The sequence below is a fragment of the Lissotriton helveticus genome, chromosome 2_2 (assembly GCF_964261635.1).
Source record: "Lissotriton helveticus chromosome 2_2, aLisHel1.1, whole genome shotgun sequence".
NCBI classification, from domain to species: Eukaryota; Metazoa; Chordata; class Amphibia; order Caudata; family Salamandridae; genus Lissotriton; species Lissotriton helveticus.
The window spans coordinates 338458885-338480020 of NC_136060.1; the positions used below are offsets into that span (position 1 = coordinate 338458885).

At 47.4% G+C, this 21136-nt stretch overlaps 1 protein-coding gene across 1 annotated transcript in view; it reads left to right on the top strand.

The window, feature by feature from the left end:
• Nucleotides 1-21136, top strand: part of EVC (EvC ciliary complex subunit 1) — a 675738-nt gene that overhangs the window by 619196 nt on the left and 35406 nt on the right. The window contains exon 18 of the mRNA XM_078678487.1: nucleotides 7340-7463. Within this exon, the coding sequence (XP_078534613.1) occupies nucleotides 7340-7463 (124 nt within the window). The remainder of the gene's footprint in view (nucleotides 1-7339; nucleotides 7464-21136) is intronic.

Genomic DNA, 21136 nt, shown 5'->3' on the forward strand with positions numbered 1-21136 from the left:
ACTAAAGATGTGTATGGTATGAGTGTCCCCTCTCAATATAGATCTCCGAGTGTTTGGCTGCCCCTCTCTTGCCATCCCCTGATTGTCTGTGGCGTAAGCACTGCCTGACCATTCGGGGACCCCTCTAAGGGTATCGCCGGCACGTAAGGAATAATGCACAGAATTAAATAGAGACTCCTGCAAAAGCATTTGTATGTCACTGTAAGTAACAGGTGTTCCAGGGGCCTAGTGTTCACACTGGGGTGAAAGAGTCTGACAATCTGTTCCCGCAGGTAGGGGGTTTGTGTGGTGCTCTGTCTGCACGATACCGTTCTGACAGCCACTGTGCTACCCACAGCAGCTGAGATGCTAAGTAGTAGTGTTCGAAGCAAGAAGCTTCCAAACGCTCTTGGTCCGTTGGCAAGACAAAAACCAGGTATTTTTGGGAATTATCCCCATGCTGCACTAAAGATCAGGCTGGACAATGTAACCATAGAAGAAGTCAGTGTTTATAAATATTTAGGTTTCAATTTTGATAGAAATGTTAACTTCCGTGCACACATAATATATGGTTAGAAAAAATAATGCTCTAATACATTCATTCAGTTTACTCGCTAAAAAACTAGATGGCCCCACTTATCAACCATTGCTCTCTGTAATCAAAGCTAAACTGCTTCCATCTCTTACTTATGCAAGCATGGTGATGCATGGAAAAGAATCCAAAATGTTGGATAGATTACAATTCAAAACATACAGACGGGTATTTGGTCTGCCCAGTAAAGCCTCTCCTGCTCAAATTCATTTGGAATTCGGACTGACACAACAAACCATATCACTTCATCAAATCCATGCATAAATTACGAAACAATCAGACTAGTTAAATAATTAGTGCTCTATGGGAATCGGTGAATAATGATGTGAATTCAAGTTACAATAAATACTTGTCATCATCTTTACAACAAACCAATGCGAGTGACTTATGGGACTTGAATCTATTGCATACTACTTTTTGCCAAGCCATGAACAAAACTGCAAAAATAAATTCGCTAGTTGAGGAGAAAAGCATATTTTCGCAGCGATCCCACGCCTGGATGACAATTCAAACCTATGTCACATTGCAACCGGCGGCTTATCTACACCTAACATATCCGGTGTATCTTAAGAAAAAACTATTGGCCATGCGCTTAGGTGAACTGCCGTCCCTGTCAGACAAACCAGTGTGGCGATACAAAGGACCAAAAACGTACAGATTATGTGACGCTCCAAATGAGGATTTTGTGCATTTGGTCACCATATGCCCTAAACTGAGTAATGTACGCCGCACACTCTTAAAACACTTATTTCATGAGAGAGGGATACGTACGTGCAGAACAGCCATCATGAGAAGTCTGGCCCCTACAGATCTTCTACAAATTCACAATAAAGCAGTTAAGCAGAATTGTAAACTGCATACCATAGCATGAGGAATTTGCCTCGTACAATGAGTGCACATTTATACACCGCTAAAACAGTTCTAAGATGTTGACACTTAGAGTTGTGGAATCTTTTATTGAGGCATACGTCCATTTATAGCAACAGTGAAAATGTCTGAATACATTTTAATATGATAATGTTTTTTTACCTAGACACCATTTTCCAGAGCTGTAGCAATATTAGTTCATCCTTTTTAAAAATAATCGCTTATCTTACCAATGTAAGATAAGCGATTATTTTTAAAAAGGATTGTTTTATATGTATACTGTGATGGTTTTTATTAACTAATAACAATAAACTCTTATCGAGCAGTAGCAGCTCCCCCCTCCTCAGCGCCTTGAGACCCTCACGGGTAAGTAGTGTGCTTTACAAGTAACTTGATTGATTGATTGATTATTTGAATTTGCATTTGTGACCTGATTGCCATCAGTGCCCTTTCTAGGTTCCTGTCAAATAGGTCTCTCGGCTGGCGGTAGATCCGTATGCCCAGTTAGCTGAACGTGTCGTCTCTCCATTGTACTTTTCTGTCATTGATGGTGAGGTCCGGATCGCAGTAACCTGCTGAACGAATATATGCAGAACTTTTGGATGTTTACTTTTAGCCCAGAGAGTGTGGCGAAGTCCTGTAATAATTGCGCCAGTTGGCTAGGGACCTTCTCTATGTCCCTAATGTTCATGAGAAGATCATCGGCATAGAGCGATACCTGGTGTGTGGCATCTCCCAGATGTATACCGTTTCCCAGTTGGGGTCCGTGTTGCCTCTGGTAGTGGCTCTATTGCAAGTGCGAAGAGAAGGGGGGACAAAGGACACCCCTGCCTTATTCTTCTTCGTACTGAAATAGCATTGGAGATGTAAGGGCTCATTTTGACCCTGACAGGGGGGCTAGTGTAAAGCAGTCGTGCTAATTGAAGGAACCCCGCACCTAATTCATATTTCTCAAGTGTTGCGAATAGGTAGTCCCATTCTAAGGAGTCAAAGGCCTTCTCCAAGTCTAATATAAGACATCCGGCCCTTGGCCACTCTTGTACAGCATCTGTCGCCACTCTAAAAAAGCGCTGCAAATGAAGGGAAGTGCTACGAGATGGTATAAAGCCATTCTGGTCCGTGTAAACCAGTATGGGGACCACCTGTGTTAATCTGTTCTTCAACACCTTTGCAAATATTTTTGAGTCTGTGTTGAGCAGGGCGAAGGGTCTATATAAACCCATCTCCATGGGGTCGTTATCAGGCTTTAATAAGGACACAGATGTGCTTCACCATAGAGGGGGGGAAGTTGTCACCTCTCCACAGCGGTGAAATATTGATTGTGGAGCTGTTGCGTAAGTGACTCTCAGTACGCCTTCTAATATTCTGCCGGCAAACCATCCAGCCCTGGTGATTTCCCGGAGTCTAGGGACTTTATGGCATCTCCGATCTCCTCTAACGAGACCTGCTCATTAAGCGTTTCCTTATATTTGTTCATTGCTGCAAGCAGTTGTAGGGAGCACAGAAACCTTTCCAGACTCCCCTAGGACTGATACAGTTGAGTGTAATGCTGCGTCATGGCCCTATGCATTTCGCGTTGCATGTATAGCACAAGCCTGGTGGATGCCTGTAGAGCCCCTATCAGAACACAGGTGTGCTCCTGCCTTATCATCCAAGAGAGAAGTCAGCCTAACTGGTCAGCCGTTTTAATGTATACAGGCTGTGTGTCTAGAGTAGTTGTGACATCTGAAGTGCTCTAGCAGCTCAGCATGCTCCGCGCGCAGTGTTTCCAGGCGCTGTGGTTCTCTGCCTGTCCCTTGCCCCTCCTGCTCGTACTGTAATAATTGAGGCTCTATTTTTGTAAGGAAGGCAGACAATTGTTTGCAGACATTCCATGTGGCTCCCATGCAGTGCCCTCTAATCATTAATTTGAATGCCTCCCAATCTATTAGCACACTGCTGGCTGTATCTTCATTTGTTTCAAAATATGCAAGAGTTGCCGTCTCCAGAGGCGAGCGAAATGCTGGGTTCTCCAGTGCAGTAGTCTGGAGGCACCACATGGGTATTGGGGAGCGATCCGCTTCCCACCATAGCTGCATCAACAGGGGGTTATGATCAGGATGGGTCCAGCCTAGGTACACTATCTTGTTAGCTAGTGAAAGTAACAACTGTGAGCCCACCACCTGTCAAGTCGCACATGAAGCCCATGCAGTGCAGAATAATGCGAATAAACCCATGTCCTGAGGTTGAAGGGGCGCCATATATCTAGCAATGCCCAATGCGCAAGCCAGTCTGTGAGGGCTTGTACATTGGATGCGGCATGGGTTCTATTGAGGGGCGGAAAAGACCTATGAAGGTCTACGCTGAGCACTGAATTGAAATCTCCTCCCACCAACCTTTTCTTGTGCGCCCTGACAGGTGCACAAGAAAAGAGGGTTGGGCTATGTTTGGGGCGTAGATAGAGCCCAGAAATATTGTGTGGCCATTTAACTGCTCACTCACAAAAGTACATCTGCCCTCAGCATCAATTATGTCCCACTCATGAACATACTTGGCTCCCGCTCTTATCCATATCATTGTGCCTCGTGCGTGCGCTGAGTAAGTGGTACTGAATACCTGGTCTCTCCACCTCCTGCGCAGCCTTTCCAGTTCAGTGTGTGACATGTGTGTTTCCTCCAGCAAGCGATGCCAGTTAAGCGATGCTGTAGGTATGAAAATATAGAGTATCTGAGTTTGGGGGTGCATTCTGCGTATATTCCACGTGATTGTGTTAACTTGCGTCATGTCTGGCTATTGCTCCTTTCAGGGGAACCTGGGATGAGCAGTTCAATATTGAATCTATGGTGCATATGGGGACCTCGGGCTGGCATTGCTGATCTAAAAGCCTAAGCTTAAACCATAACAGTTGTAACTATTGGGGGCGAACTCTATGGAGACGTCCGTCCAAACTTTATGCCCAACAATGGCAATAACTATTCCAGTGTAGTGTCTGGTGGGGGTATGTGTGGTGTGTGCCTGACTGGAATATTAGCAATCCCTCTATGTCGGAGTGTTGCCACCTGCCTTCCGAGCCGGTGTGCAAGGGTGTATATTCACATGGTACGTGGTCACTGATCACAGGTTTGTATGTGGGGGTGTGCGCGCAGCCAGCTGAGGTGCCATCATATAAGAATATCTCAGTAGAACATTTCAATAAAGCCTCTACTTGAGTGTGCAGTCTGTTTCAGGTTGCATGGAATTCATGCTCTGTCATATAATGTAATCGGCAGTCTGTGGTGTGCCGTCGGGCAGCTGCGTGTCATTCAGGTTGTCAGGCCTGGGGATCAATGAGCCACGTGCCGCCGCTGACCCAGAGGAGCTTGCCTCTGGCTTCTTAGTGTATCATAGTCGCAAGTGCCGCAGCAACCTCTAAGGTGGCTTTACGTTCCATTCTCCTCTGCTCCGAGTTCGGGCCGTTGCCACTGAAGTCGTGTTTACGGGCTTCCCGCGTCTCTCTCGCCGATGATTTCTTCTGCTTGATGTCTTAGATGGTTCCGTTGCTGAGGACCTTATCCACAGTTCTGACTCCTCCAGCCAGTCCTATACCTCAGCAGGCGAATCAAAGAAATGGACCACTCTTTTTGCCACTACCCTCAGCCTAGCCAGGACCAACAGGGAGTAGGTGAGCTCCAGCTCGCGAAGTTGGCATTTCACGGCTGTGCAAGTGCTTCTGCGCCTCTGCACCTGCGCCGTGTGGTCTGGGAATGCCATTATCGGGTTTCCGCTGGCCTTGAGATCTGTGATCTTAAGGGTTTCACTGCAACACTGCGTCTCTATCTCGATTATTGGTCTTGTACGGGCCCCTGGGGGGGGGGGGGTCTGTGGGTCAGCACTCGGTGCTTCCTTTCAACTGCGAAGTGTCGCGACAGTGTCCCTGGCGACAGTATAGCTTTGAGCCAGCACTCTACGTATAGTTCTGGGTTTCGCCCTTCCTCACCCTCTGGGAGGCCCACCACTTGAACGTTATTGCTGCAGGAGTGCCCCTCCGCATCTTCAACCCTGTTCTTCAGTGCATGCATGCAGTCTAAAATGTCCTGTAGGGCCACGGTGTGGCTTTGGGTAATGGGTTTCAGTTTTGTCCTGCAAGTGAACCCTCTCAGCTAACTTATGGTGATTGGCACGTAGAAGGGTAAAGTCCGAGGGGACCTTATTGATCTTGGATTAAAAGGTGGATCTCGTCTGGTCTAGCGTGGCCCCGATCTTTTCCATCAACGTCATCACTGAATCAAGTTTTGCAGCCAGTGTTGAATGTGGCATGTCGCTAGCCTCATACCCTCCTGCACGTACTGGTTCCGAGCTGCCAGTACGAATGTTGCTTTGCTGGTCGTTTGTGCGCAACCAGCCCATTGCTAGCTGCTGTGCTGAAGGCATTCACAACAAGTAGACAGTGAGGTGTGCGCTAACTTGGATCCGTGACCAGGCCAAGTTCCAATGTGTCAGGTAATAGATATATTGCCGGGTCTCTCTGGTGCACTAATCCAGCTGTGACTCCTTGTCTAGGGTATGGCGTGCCCAGGGCCTCGTTATGTAGGCGCGACTCCCGGAGGCCGCCCCAAGGACGGTGCACTGCCTTGATCTCATGGGGCACTTCCCCTGTGTCCTTGTAATTATGTATGCCACCTATTTGTCGAGGTGGGCCATTTCCAGGTAGTTGTGTTGTGCTTCTGGTGACTGCTGGCCTATCCACTGGGTGTCCCCCTACTCTGTACCGCCTGGGCCTGAGCCCAATCTGGCCCCCGGGCCTAACTTACTGTGCTACTGGTAGGTGCCTTGGTCAGGCAGTTGCTCCCCCAGTTCGCCTCCTCGCTCTCTGCGGTTCCACTCCAGCTCCCTGCCAGGCCGCGATGCGGGTCTCACTGCTTTGCTGATTTTGCTGCTGACCGGTGCTAGGCCATGAGTGGGATTTACCGCCACACACGGTTTCCTGGCTTCTGCTGTAACTCAGCCTTGGTGTGCTTCGCCCCGATAAGGTGATTCCAGGATACCATGCGCCTAATCTTGTGCAAGGTTTTCCCGGTCAGTGGGGCAGCTCTGTGGCTTCCAGCGGGGGTGCTCTGGCTTCTTACCTACGTGGCCTCTCGTCTGCAGCCACAGCTTCTGTGGGGGCCGTGTTTAAACCGACGAGAGCCCTGTTATCTGGGCCCCCAGCGGGGAGTGCAAGTCCATGTCGGTCTCCGGGCCTCTGCTAATGTGTGGAGTCTCACCGGTAGCAGACAGGCACGTTCCTCTGCTGCCTTCGACTCTGCCGCCTGTGCCGATCGCTTTCGCTCCATACTCAGGTGCTGCCTCTGCTGTGGTGACTTATTCCCGCCAGCCATTGCATTTTTGTAGCCTGGCTGTGTAGGCTGCAGATCGGTGAAGGGTTTCTCCCAGTTCCATGGCTTCTGCGGGACCACTACAGTAATCGCGGCTAAATGCTGGTCGACCCCTGCACTTCAGGTGCTTGGATGGCTCCGGTGCAGGATTACAATCAGGGAAATTAAGGGATTGTTGGCGGAGCTCTAGCTTCTCACGTCCGCCATGATGGCTCGCTAGCCATGACCCCGAATCTTATTGGCTTTTTACGTTATTTGAATTTACATGTAGACATCTGGCATTGGTATGACCTTATAGCACTGTTCATAATCAACAGTGCTGTCTCCAACATTCTAAGTTAACCATCTCCAATTTGAGCATTATTATAATATACTTAGGATATTCTGGTCCATTTGAACTGTGGGTTAATTGCTTGGTATGTGCTTGGAGTAACATGTAAAGGATAATTTCTATCCCTAATCTATAGTTGTGGTAAAACTGAGAAAAACTGAGCAAAAGATGTGCTATAGTTTTTTATTTGTTAGACATAGTAACAACATTAAAAAACTGCTGCCTTTTCTTAACTAGGGTGTTGCTGAAAGGAAATATGCTGATGAATCACAATGATGTTCAACAAAATCGGCTAAAGTGTTTAAAGCAAAAGAAACAAGTTCTGTCTCAGATGGACACACAGCTTCAGAATAAGTTGAAGGTACGTTTATTTCTCACAACTCACTAAGAGAAGGTCTGCATTATCAATTCGTATTGGATATTATATTAGCATGAAATCTACCAAGCCTTTTTAATTTGAATAAGGATAACTGTGTGTGGTTTTACTGCCTGACTGTATAATGCTGCTTCCAAATATTTATGGTTATCACTGTGGGTGCCCAAGGTTGGATCAACCTTGTCAGTCTCAATTGTATTGGATCTCTGTGAGAAAAAATAATTTCCAAAACGACCTTGGCCCAATTACCATTACCAAACATGTTTATGGTGTTTGTCACCCTTTGTAGGTCCAGGCAAATCCTACTGGCAAAAGGCTGAGTGGGAAAACACCTTGTTCCAGGCATCCAAAAATGATAAAACCTCTAGAACTTGCAGGAAATGTTATATACTGTCTGTTCTGGGGCACCAAATGTTCTCAAATGTTCTGGGGCATCTCATTTAACTGGAGACCATGGATTCCCCACTTCATGTCAGGTTCATAGCCAAAGGTTCAGGTTCAACTGGTCTTTATTCTTCTTTCAAATGTGACCTTTACATTATTGTCCCTGTCGGTAAATAAGAGGCCAGTCTTCTCAACTATGAGAATAGACTTTAAATATCAGAGACTCTAGAGAATTCAAGAATAACACTCTTTAATTATTCCCCAAGGGGATAGCTATTCTCCAACTTGATGATGTACTCTCTGTTGTACACAAACATTGAATGTAGATCATTAATTGATGAGGTTGCAGGAGGGCAATTACAACATAATATACAAAACATAACCCCCTCAATATGGACATATTTCCATATTCATTTTTAGAACGCCTCTTTTTATTTATTGCTTTTGCCCAAATAGAAAAGATTTACAATACAAATATATGATTTTTTTCTTTGAAAATGTCTTGATCATAACATATTTAATCCAATTTTTATCTATATGTGTCCGCCCCTCCCTACCTGAAATAAACACACAATCACCTTCCATACTACACACATCGTATTTGGTAAAACAATATACAACAATATTTTTGTCCAGGTTCCTTTAAGGTGTTTATGATCTCATACAACCTTGTGTAAGGTCTACTGGCAAGTTCCCACTGCCTCACTGTCTCTATCCACACTGTCCGGTAGACACATGTTTTGATGGTTAAGTTGTGATGGAGAGCACCTCCTTCAGGACCAATTTTCTTTTAGAATGGCAGAATACGAGCCAGGGTAAAGTGGACATATGTATCAAAACAGAAAATATTTATAGCTTTATTCTCTCCATAAATATTTATTTAATCTTTGATAGTTTTTGCTCTGAAATTGTTTCATTTGAATGATCTAGTGAACCTGAAAACCCATCACAATATCAACTTTGTGCGTCTTAATATATGACACCATTTCCCTAAAAGCACTTCAAGATAAGTGCTTTCCATCTGCTTGAAATGATCCATCAGCTACTTGATATGAACAGCCTGAACAGTAAATATAAAAATGCCCTTACTTGTCTGCTATGCACACTTTAAGTATGTCTGTTCTTCTTCAGAGTTATCTCTTCATCTAAATGTGTCTAAGAAAGTCCCATCTGTTCTAGAAATTAGATAATTCTCAAAATATATTTCCGTTGAAATGAAATGAAATGAAAAAGAAGCTTCTAGAGCGCACTGCGGCCAAGCGGCTTCCTGGCGCTAAGGAACACAACCGTATCTGCCAAGGGGTCCGGGGGAATTAGCCAGGGAAAGCCTGAAGAAAGAAGAAAGTTTTAAGAGCTTTACGAAAGTGTGAGAAGATAGGAATGGAACGAATGGAGAGAGGGAGAGTGTTCCAGATCTGGGGAGCCCGCACCGAGAAGCGGGTGCCTCCGGTGCGGGATTTGCGGAAGCGGGGAACGTGGAGAAGAGAGAGAGAAGACGAGCGAAGAGAACGGCAAGGGGCATGAGAAGAGATTAAGGAATTAATAAAGAGAGGAGCAGAGCGGGCATGCGCCCGAAAAGCCAAACAGGCAAGTTTGAACTGGGACCTGAAGTGAACGGGGAGCCAGTGAAGGGATTTGAGGGCAGGAGTGATGTGGGAAAACTTAGGGAGACGGAAAACAAGACGGGCCGCCTGGTTCTGGATGGCCTGGAGCCGGTGAGTTTCGTAGGCCGGAATGCCTACGTACAGGCCATTTCCATAATCCAGGCGGGATGTGATAAGGGCAGAAATGATGGCTTTGAGGGCATCAACAGAAAAAAACCGGGAAATTTTGCGAATGAGGCGGAGGGAAAAAAAACAGGAGGAGACAACGGAGCTGATGTGCGCATGCATAGAAAGATCATTACTGATCTTGATGCCCAAGGTCCGAACAGAAGAAACTGGGGAGGGGGGAGGACCGAAGGAAAGGGGCCAGTGAGCGGAGGACCAGGGGTTAGAGGGACCACCAGTGAGAACAAGCTCTGTCTTGTCAGGGTTGAGCTTCAAATGATTGAAGCTCATCCATTGGGATATGAAGACAAGAGTAGAGCTAAGCTTGGGGAGAGAGTGAGTAGGAGAAGATAGATCAAAGACGAGCTGGAGGTCGTCTGCGTAGTTGTACACCGAGACCCCCAGCTCGAGAAGGGAAGAAATGAGGGGGCGGATATAAAGATTGAAAAGAAGGGGGGAAAGAGAAGAGCCTTGGGGTACCCCGCAGGTGACCGGGAGGGGGGGTGCAGAGAAATCGGAGAGGTGAACTGCCTGTGATCTGCCCTGAAGAAAGTACGCGATCCAGGAGAGGGCAGTGCCCTGGATGCCCGCTGCGCTGACACGGTCGAGAAGAATGGCATGGTCGACCGTGTCAAACGCAGCGGACAGATCCAAGAGGACTAAGGCCTGGGGGAGATTACTATCGGCCTTCCCTTTCAGTTCATCCAGGACCGCGAGGATCACACTCTCGGTAGAGTGGCCAGGTCGAAAGCCAGCCTGGTGGGAGGCCAGGATGTTGTTCTCCTCGATGTAATTGGAGAGGCAGGATGTCACGTGGCTCTCAAGAATCTTCCCAAGATAGGGAAGAAGGGAGATCGGCCTGAAGTTCGATGGAAGGGAGGGGTCCAGGCCAGCTTTCTTCAGGATAGGAAGCACAATGGCAGTTTTAAAGGAAGAGGGGACAGAACCCAGAACCAAGCAAGAATTGAGAAAAGTTAGAGGAGGGGTGGGACAGCTAGTGTATAGGGTTCTGAGGATCCGTGCAGGTGCACAATCGGCCAGTGAGCCGGACTTGACCTTAACAAGAAGGTCGCGGAAGAGCTCAGGTGAGATGGGTTTAAAGTGATCCAAAACAGAGGAGGAAGAGAGGGAGTGATCCGGCAAGTTAGGTTGGGGCACAATCGGAATGTTAGCCTTGATGGTGATTATTTTATTGATAAAATAATCATTCAGAGAATGACAGAAAGATTGAGAAGGGGCAGGGGAAAGGCTAGCACGGTCGGAGGTGGCGAGACTACGCACCAGTGAAAAAATCTCGCGAGATTTATTGGCCGAGAGGTCTACGCGCTCCGTGAAATATTTGGATTTGGCCGCTAAGATGGCCAGTTTATAGTTATTTAGAAGAGCCTTGTAATTGAGGCGGAGGGTGGGACAATAGTTACGGCGCCAACGACGCTCAGAGCGCCTGAGCTCTAATTTCAGGGATCTGAGGTCGTTGGAAAACCACTTATGAGCATCGTGAGGACGGGCTGATCTGATCTTTTTGAGTGGAGCGGCCCGGTCGCAAGCCGAAGAAAGCCAGATGTTAATGGCATCCGCCTGATTCTCCACAGAGAGGCTGGTCAGGGTGGGAGCCGATGAGGACAGAGAGGAAGAAAGATCATTAAGATCGGTCTTATTCCAACTCCGAGCCCAGATGTTTTTGGGCAGGAGGGCTTTCTCGGAGTGACCTAGGTAGATAGAAAAAGAGATCAAAAAATGATCTGACCAAACACAAGGGGAGATCGAATTAACCGAGGGATTGCAACGTAAAGACCAGATCTGGTCCAGGATGTGGCCATGGGTGTGGGTGGGAACCGAGACGTGTGGCAGAAAATTAAGACAACGAAGGGTGGCAGAGAAGTCTTTAGAAGAGGAATCCTCCCTCGGATCACCCAGCCAAAAATTGAAATCCCCGAGCAGGAGTAACGAGGAGTTATTTACAGCCAGGGTGGCCAAGAGATCCTGCAAGGTGGACACAAATGATGGCATGTTTTGAGGGGGGCGGTACAGAAGGATCACCGTGAGGGGGACCGGGAGGTTAAGCGAGCGGGCCACCAGAAAATCAACACCAGAAATACTAGGATGCGGCAGGAGCTGGAATTGCAAAGAGCGGCGGACTATCATGGCCACTCCACCTCCAGTTTTTCCATCAGGGCGGTCAGCACGGAGAGCATAATGGGTGCCAGGGAGAATGGCCAAAAGGTCAGGGAGTGAATCCGAAGAGAGCCAGGTCTCAGTAAGGAAAAGGAAATCCGGGGAGTCAGTGTCCAAAAGGTTAAAGAGAGCAGTTTGGTTTTTTACAGCAGAGCGAGTATTGAGAAGAAAAGCAGAGGCAGCGGGGAAACCAGGGGTAGCACGAGTGAGGGGAGGCGTGGAGGAAGTTAAGGAAGGGGGGGGGGGGGCAAAAATGGACCAGTAAGGGGGGGGGACATAAATACCGTGCGAGGATAAGTGTTTAACTGTGGAAGGAGAGAGAAGGGTAGAAGTAGAGAGAGACGAGAGTTGAGCAGAAGAGTACATCAGAGGAAGGGCAGAGTCCATGGCCCCTGGTCCCGGCCCGTCGCGGACGGGCGCAGACGGGCTTGCCTTAGGCGCGCCTTCGGCGCGCAAACGGCGCGCCCGCTGCGCCCGTCCGCTGCGCGAACGGTAGAGGCACATGATTAGTAGTAAGGCTAGGAGGCACGGCCAAGAAGTGGGCGTGGCCGGGGGAGCGTCCGCTGAAGGCGGCAGGCGAGTGAAAGTGATGCCGCGACAGCGTCAAGCTTGGCTGCGCGGGAGGGAGGGGCGAGGGCAAGGTCCCTGAGGCAGGTAAGCAGCAAGTGAGTTAAAAGCGCGATCAAGCGCTTCAAGGTGAAAATGCAGGGATAAAATAAAATAAAGCTAAGTGCTCCCGCGGATGGCAGGGAGTGATCCTGTTAAGAATGAGCTCGTAGTCAGCTCCTAAATAACGGCCCAGGGGGCGTGGCCAAGAAGTGGGCGTGGCCGGGGGAGCGTCCGCTGAAGGCGGCAGGCAAGTGAAAGTGATGCCGCGACAGCGTCAAGCTCGGCTGCGCGGGAGGGAGGGGCGAGGGCAAGGTCCCTGAGGCAGGTAAGCAGCAAGTGAGTTAAAAAGCGCGATCAAGCGCTGCAAGGTGAAAATGCAGGGATAAAATAAAATAAAGCTAAGTGCTCCCGCGGATGGCAGGGAGTGATCCTGTTAAGAATGAGCTCGTAGTCAGCTCCTAAATAACGGCCCAGGGGGGCGTGGCCAAGAAGTGGGCGTGGCCGGGGGAGCGTCCGCTGAAGGCGGCAGGCGAGTGAAAGTGATGCCGCGACAGCGTCAAGCTCGGCTGCGCGGGAGGGAGGGGCGAGGGCAAGGTCCCTGAGGCAGGTAAGCAGCAAGTGAGTTAAAAAGCGCGATCAAGCGCTGCAAGGTGAAAATGCAGGGATAAAATAAAATAAAGCTAAATGCTCCCGCGGATGGCAGGGAGTGATCCTGTTAAGAATGAGCTCGTAGTCAGCTCCTAAATAACGGCCCAGGGGGGCGTGGCCAAGAAGTGGGCGTGGCCGGGGGAGCGTCCGCTGAAGGCGGCAGGCGAGTGAAAGTGATGCCGCGACAGCGTCAAGCTCGGCTGCGCGGGAGGGAGGGGCGAGGGCAAGGTCCCTGAGGCAGGTAAGCAGCAAGTGAGTTAAAAAGCGCGATCAAGCGCTGCAAGGTGAAAATGCAGGGATAAAATAAAATAAAGCTAAGTGCTCCCGCGGATGGCAGGGAGTGATCCTGTTAAGAATGAGCTCGTAGTCAGCTCCTAAATAACGGCCCAGGGGGGCGTGGCCAAGAAGTGGGCGTGGCCGGGGGAGCATCCGCTGAAGGCGGCAGGCGAGTGAAAGTGATGCCGCGACAGCGTCAAGCTCGGCTGCGCGGGAGGGAGGGGCGAGGGCAAGGTCCCTGAGGCAGGTAAGCAGCAAGTGAGTTAAAAAGCGCGATCAAGCGCTGCAAGGTGAAAATGCAGGGATAAAATAAAATAAAGCTAAGTGCTCCCGCGGATGGCAGGGAGTGATCCTGTTAAGAATGAGCTCGTAGTCAGCTCCTAAATAACGGCCCAGGGGGGCGTGGCCAAGAAGTGGGTGTGGCCGGGGGAGCGTCCGCTGAAGGCGGCAGGCGAGTGAAAGTGATGCCGCGACAGCGTCAAGCTCGGCTGCGCGGGAGGGAGGGGCGAGGGCAAGGTCCCTGACGCAGGTAAGCAGCAAGTGAGTTAAAAGCGCGATCAAGCGCTTCAAGGTGAAAATGCAGGGATAAAATAAAATAAAGCTAAGTGCTCCCGCGGATGGCAGGGAGTGATCCTGTTAAGAATGAGCTCGTAGTCAGCTCCTAAATAACGGCCCAGGGGGGCGTGGCCAAGAAGTGGGCGTGGCCGGGGGAGCGTCCGCTGAAGGCGGCAGGCAAGTGAAAGTGATGCCGCGACAGCGTCAAGCTCGGCTGCGCGGGAGGGAGGGGCGAGGGCAAGGTCCCTGAGGCAGGTAAGCAGCAAGTGAGTTAAAAAGCGCGATCAAGCGCTGCAAGGTGAAAATGCAGGGATAAAATAAAATAAAGCTAAGTGCTCCCGCGGATGGCAGGGAGTGATCCTGTTAAGAATGAGCTCGTAGTCAGCTCCTAAATAACGGCCCAGGGGGGCGTGGCCAAGAAGTGGGCGTGGCCGGGGGAGCGTCCGCTGAAGGCGGCAGGCGAGTGAAAGTGATGCCGCGACAGCGTCAAGCTCGGCTGCGCGGGAGGGAGGGGCGAGGGCAAGGTCCCTGAGGCAGGTAAGCAGCAAGTGAGTTAAAAAGCGCGATCAAGCGCTGCAAGGTGAAAATGCAGGGATAAAATAAAATAAAGCTAAGTGCTCCCGCGGATGGCAGGGAGTGATCCTGTTAAGAATGAGCTCGTAGTCAGCTCCTAAATAACGGCCCAGGGGGGCGTGGCCAAGAAGTGGGCGTGGCCGGGGGAGCGTCCGCTGAAGGCGGCAGGCGAGTGAAAGTGATGCCGCGACAGCGTCAAGCTCGGCTGCGCGGGAGGGAGGGGCGAGGGCAAGGTCCCTGAGGCAGGTAAGCAGCAAGTGAGTTAAAAAGCGCGATCAAGCGCTGCAAGGTGAAAATGCAGGGATAAAATAAAATAAAGCTAAGTGCTCCCGCGGATGGCAGGGAGTGATCCGTTAAGACTTAACTGTTCTTATTTTACGAACCTACAGTCTATTTTCCTTTTAAAGAGACTACCATAATGTATGGCATTACTCACTTGTGAGTCATTGTACTTTTTCATTATCTAAATTACTTAATAATATTTAATTTCCAAACTTTACAGGCTTACATATACATTTTGTATGTAGAGTTAAAAACATGTGACATGGTCACCTTTGAAGCTACTCTCTATTACTGTAGTGCACTTGATATATAATAACCAAATAAAACCTCAATTCGCTAAATTAAAATGCTTCTCAGAGTCCTACATCATGTTATTTTGAAACAAGAACCCTATATTTACAATGGTCACAACTACATCAACTTCAGTACCTCCCTGATACCATTCCAATCTTAAGTCAAAAAAATATATCTACATGCTGACATCTTAATATTTGTTATACTGACTCTGCTTAGTTTTAGTTGCATCCTCATATATCTCTCATGGATCATTACCATAGTCAAATGGTTGGCCGTCAATTGCCGCCAATTTTCGATAGCATGTGACATCACTCTCTCTGGTCCATTTTTCTATGTTGCTCACGTTCTGCACGCTTAAGTAATTCTACAGCATCCATATTGGAATACTCTATTTTGCATCTGTACACAGGCATCTCTAACCAATAGAATCAATTTTCCTGAGCATGTTTCTGGTAAGCGCTCTTCTTAAACTACAACACCTAAACCGATCAAATTATATTTATTACTATTCATCCTTATATCCTTACCAAGTAGATATTGCATATATGATCTGAATATACTTGTTCCTAATATTAGCGGAATGATTTGATTCAGTACTTGAGAGAGGTATCTATATTGCTGAACAAGTAGTTGGAACAAATATGTCTATTTTATTAGGCATATATCACTATACTTTAATCTATAGGGAGGTATCTATATTTTGAGCATTGGTTAAAAAAATGACTATATTGTGATGCAAGTATTTCACTTACCAATTTGTCCACCCACTTCTTTTCCATATGCCATTTCCCTTGGGATCCTTTAGTTCAGACCTAGATTTAAAGTGAATAGCCAATTTACATCCCTAGGTTTTAACACTTTCTTTGAGTTTTCTTCTCCAACATGACCACCTATCTTTCCCAAGATAATCCATCTGCAGTACCCTTCATTGTTTATGTTAAATACAATGTTGTACTAATGGTGCTTTGATCTTTTTAATAGTAACGAGTGCTCTCCTAAACTTGTTTTTATTTGACGGCTTATTTCTCATATAGATCCCAAATTACATGGGAACAAGACCAACTATACCGCATTTATAGATAATCAATTTGTCATTGTTATGTCTGCATTCTTGCCATGGTTTCCCTTGCCTTTTTGCCTTTAGACCTCCTGTTATTTGATGTTTTTCGGGCCTTAGGACTCTGCACACTTTACCACTGCTAACCAGTGCCAAAGTGCTTGTGCTCTTTCCCTAAAACATGATAACATTGGCCAATTTATATTTTTAATTTACTTGTAAGTCCCTAGTAAAGTGACACTACATGTACCCCTGTAAATTAAATGCTGCGAGTGGACTTGCAGCACTGCTTGTGCCACCCACTCAAGTAGCACTCTAAACATGTCCTAAGCCTGCAAATGCAGATCGTGTGTGTGCAGTTTAAACTACCATTTTGACCTGGCAAAATAAACCTTTTGCCAGGCCCAAACCTTCCTTTTTCAAACTAAGAAGTCACCCATTGGGTAGGCGGCAGACAGCCCTAAAACGCAGGGTGGAATGTATTAAAAAATTAGGACATTTACTTTTAAGTTTTACATATCCTGGTAGTGAAAAACTATTACATTTTTTTTTATCACTACTACAAGGCCTACCTCTCCCATAGGATAACATTAGGTTAACTGATGACATTTCCTAATAACTTTCAATTGGAAGCAGTTAGGACTGTCGTATTTGGTGTCTAAAGAATTGGAATTATTAATGGTAAAGTTGGATTTTAAGTCACAACTCTAAAAATATCACTTTTTGAAAATTGCCATTTTCTTGTCCCAACCATTTGGTGTCTCCTCACTCTATCCTGTGTCAAATGACTAGGTGTAGCTGGCAGTTGGGTATTGCTCCCAGACAGTAAAACAAGGGGCCATAGGTGTTGACAGGTTGGGCCATCTCTGACTTGTTGAGGGGGAGCTGTCTGCTACCACACTTGCACATCACAAAGTCTCTGACTGAAAACACGGACAAAAGGCTTTGCACTGTTCTATTCTCCAATATGGGGCAAGGACAGAGAGGCAGTAAATTCCAACCACCTCTGGAGGTGGAAACCTCCAGAGTCTTCTCTTATTTCAAAGTTAACACCAGGTATAAATATTGGACCTTAAGACCCAACACTTAAGTACGCTTCTGGACCTGTGGTAAACTCAGAAGGACTGCTGTGCTGGTTAGAAGGAGTGCTACAATGTTACCCTGCTGGCTGAACTCAGGACCACCAGTGCCAAGGGCCAGATGGCTTGCCCACTGTTAAGACAGAAAAGTCTCCAATCACCTTGAACCCAGCACATTGACTCAGTCTGGTGTTAGTCCTGTCCACCAAGTGGTGCCACACGGTCCTGGACCCTTAGAAGTGGACCTGAAGATGCCATCACAGCTCTAATATTGTGGGCAAAACCGACGCAACGCGACAAATCTCCTCGCAGCTCTGCTTTGAACAGCCATTGTGCGACACATTCTCAATGCAGGACTCCGCATCTCAGCCAGTCTCCTAAGATCCTCCACTGCAAGGGACATCCTCGAACCAGGCTTTCACATCACAAGCACCTTGTTGATGGCATCCCCGACGACCATGCAGAACTCCTCATCACAAGCCCCATAACTTCTTTGGTACCAGCCGGTGCGCAACGCATCTTTGATGCAGGACTTCCCACCGGAAGTCCCGCCTCAAAGATGCATAACCTTACTCCGCGCCTCCTCAGAGCTGCCGCTGCGCAACGCAACGCATCGCATCCTCAACACAGGATCTACTAATGCTCCCCAAACAGGATTTAGGTACTCTTATTAAGTGGGCCTAACATGGTCCCTGTATCTCATCCAAGCTCCATCGCAGTCTGCCTGAAGCAGTGGCGGCTCCTCCGATAAGGCAGAGGAGCACAGCCCCACTGCTTTTGGTGCAGTGAAAAAATAAAATGATAATAACTGAACGTTATTAACTATTTATTTTTGGTTGCTGCTGGGCAGGGTTAGGGTGGGGCGGGCTGGTGGCTTAGGAAGGAGGAGTGGACTATGCACACTAAGTGTGCCTAACTGCTTGGCCAGCTGTGTTGGACGGCTAAGCAGTCATGCGCACTTTGCATATTCCGTATCAGGCTGTAATGGAGAGCCTGATAGGCAATATGCACAGACTCCCTGTCCTGATCTCAGTGCCCATCCACGAAGCTCAGACCAATCACAACGCTGCATTGTAACATTGTGATTGGCTCAGGGGAGCTTGTGTGCCTGGTGCTTTCTGCTGCTTTTTCCGGACTGGAGTCAGGAAGAGCAGAGAAGCAGAGGAGAGATGCAGCCGGCGGATAAGGTAAGAGCATATATATTTTCACCCTCCCAGTTGTGTCACCTCCTGGCCATGCCGCAACCCCCATTCCCTACTAGCCACCACTGGCCTGAAGCTGTGACTTTGTCCCAGTCCAGCGCGACCAGATAACCAGTTGGTGCTTTGTGCTTCTAAGCACTGTTTTGACTTAAAGCTTTAAAATTGAATATCTCTGGTTCTACTGATTGTATTTTTATCATTTTATTGTCAAACCATTTATCAATTTGTACTCTAATTTTCGAAATTGGTGTGGGATTTTTCTTGTCTTGTGTTTTCATGTTATTACTGTTGAAGTGCTGCATACATATTTAACACATTGCCTCTAAATTAAGTCTGACTGCTTTCTGCCAAGCTACCAGAGGGTTAAGAACAGAATAATTTGGGGTTTGCTTGTGTTTTACCCTGACAGAGATTGTGGATGTTGCTTGTGTAGGGTGTCACCATCCACCCCCCCATCCAGTAACCCAATGTCCAGCACTATAGATCTTAGCACTGGGTCCTGCTGACTTCTTGGAAATTCCAGAAAATACTGTAGTTTGAGGGTACTCATATTCATTGTGACAAATATCTCCTCTCTGTAATGATTCCAACATCAAACTTTTTATTTTGTTAGTGAGTATTTAGAGCATTGGTTCTAACTATTTTGTAGGAATTCTGAGTTAGACTGCATCATTTAACCTTGTATTAATATGTATTTATGTCCATCAGAGTAATGCCACCTCCTTTGTCGCGTAGCTTCATTGTGAGACTAGATTCTTTATTTTTTTGCTTTATTTAAATTTTCAAAAAGAAAACAGGGCATCAGGAGACGATACAGCAAGATATACGGTTTAGGAATACATGTTAATAAGCAATATTATTGAACCTAGAAACAAACAAAAAGCGAGAATATGTACACAACAAATTAAATACACAGCTCAAATGGGAGAGATAGAAAAAAAAGAAAAGACAATTAAATATAGAAGAAGACCGTTAATGAGAAAGCCAATCCTCGAGAGGGGCCCAGTTCTTGGATGCCAATAAGCGCCTCCCCCTCCCCCTCAGAGACTGCACAGATGAATCTAGTTTGTACCATGCGAGCATCCTAGCTTTCCAATGGATAAAAGTAGGGGTCTCAGGGTTTAACCATTGCGATGTTATGCATAGTCTAATCATGGCCATTGCGATAAACAAGAACGCTGATGTATGATTTGTTCTTTGAGAGCCAGTTGAGTATTCATATCCCATTATTATTAATTCAGCTGAGATCTTAACCGGAATCAGAAGTGACTGATTAAGAAAAACTTCCACTTCATTTAAAAAAGAACTTAGATTGGGACATGAATGAAACATATGTATCGCATCGGCAGAAAACCGTTTACATCTAGAACAAGAAACCCCGCTAATCGATCTGGGAGCCCCCCAGCTAGCTATCTTTGCAGGGGTATGGTACAGGTTGAACATAGCCATATAACTTTGGGTACGCAATGTACCAGAAACAAGGACAGATCTAGCTAGTTTAAGCGGGAATTTCAAGTCTATTATTGGAACCCCAAATTTAGCAGCCCAGTTTGCATTATGGCGAACAAAGAAAAACCAAAGGAAATGATGGACGGAGCGTTGACAATACAAGCACTCACCCCCAGTCAACTGATCTGGGTTTAATCCATCACTGTTCTTTAGCCCACTCTGCCACCCCAGTTCAGACATGGCTATATGCAAATCAGTCTGACCCTGTGCCTCATGGGAACCGTCCAACCCGAACTGCCAAGCCGTGCCTTCCCTGGACTGGAAACAAGCTACTGAGGACCGGTTTCTGGCATTTCAGCTGTCTTCAGCCCGGCTTGCTTGAATCCAGTGGCAAAGTGAGCAAGGGACTCACATCTGAGCATACCCTGGCAACTTATGGCGAACAAAGAAAAACCAAGGGAATGATGGATGGAGCGTTGACAATACAAGCACTCACCCCCAGTCAACTGATCTGGGTTTAATCCATCACCGTTCTTTAGCCCACTCTGCCACCCCAGTTCAGACATGGCCATATGCAAATCAGTCTGACCCTGTGCCTCATGGGAACAGTCCAACCCGAACTGCCAAGCCGTGCCTTCCCTGGACTGGAAACAAGCTACCGAGGACCGGTTTCTGGCATTTCAGCCATCTTCAGCCCGGCTTGCTTGAATCCAGTGGCAAAGTGAGCAAGGGACTCACGTCTGAGCATACCCTGCCACACTTATGGCGGCCAAAAGCGGTACAAAAGGGGGTGGTGATGGACGGAGCGTCTGAACCAATCAAATCAAACACCCTTCTCGGCCTGCGATACCCCCAGAGGAACCGTATATTCTTTCAGCTCTTACTAATATTTAATTAGAGATTAAGAGTGGAATGGACCTACAAAGATATAGAAACTTTGGGAGAGCAAGCATTTTCAGGATGTTACATCGTCCATATAAAGAGAGATGCAGGTGGTCCATTCTCTCAAATTTCCTATGGAGCGAATCAATTACAGGGGGGGTAATTTAGGTCTGGAATCTGATCGACCTCAGAAGAAATTTTAACCCCAAGATATGTGGCCTCTTTAGCTATAGAAACATGCGAGGAGGGCATAGCTGACGATTAAATTACTTGGGTCTTTGTAATGTTGAGCTTATACCCGGATATAGCACCAAATTGTCCCGCGAGATTCTCTAATGCTGTAAAAGAAGAGACAACGCTGTCAGTTAATACAACAATATCATCGGCGTACGCCAATGCCTTATAGTCCACCCCCCGAACC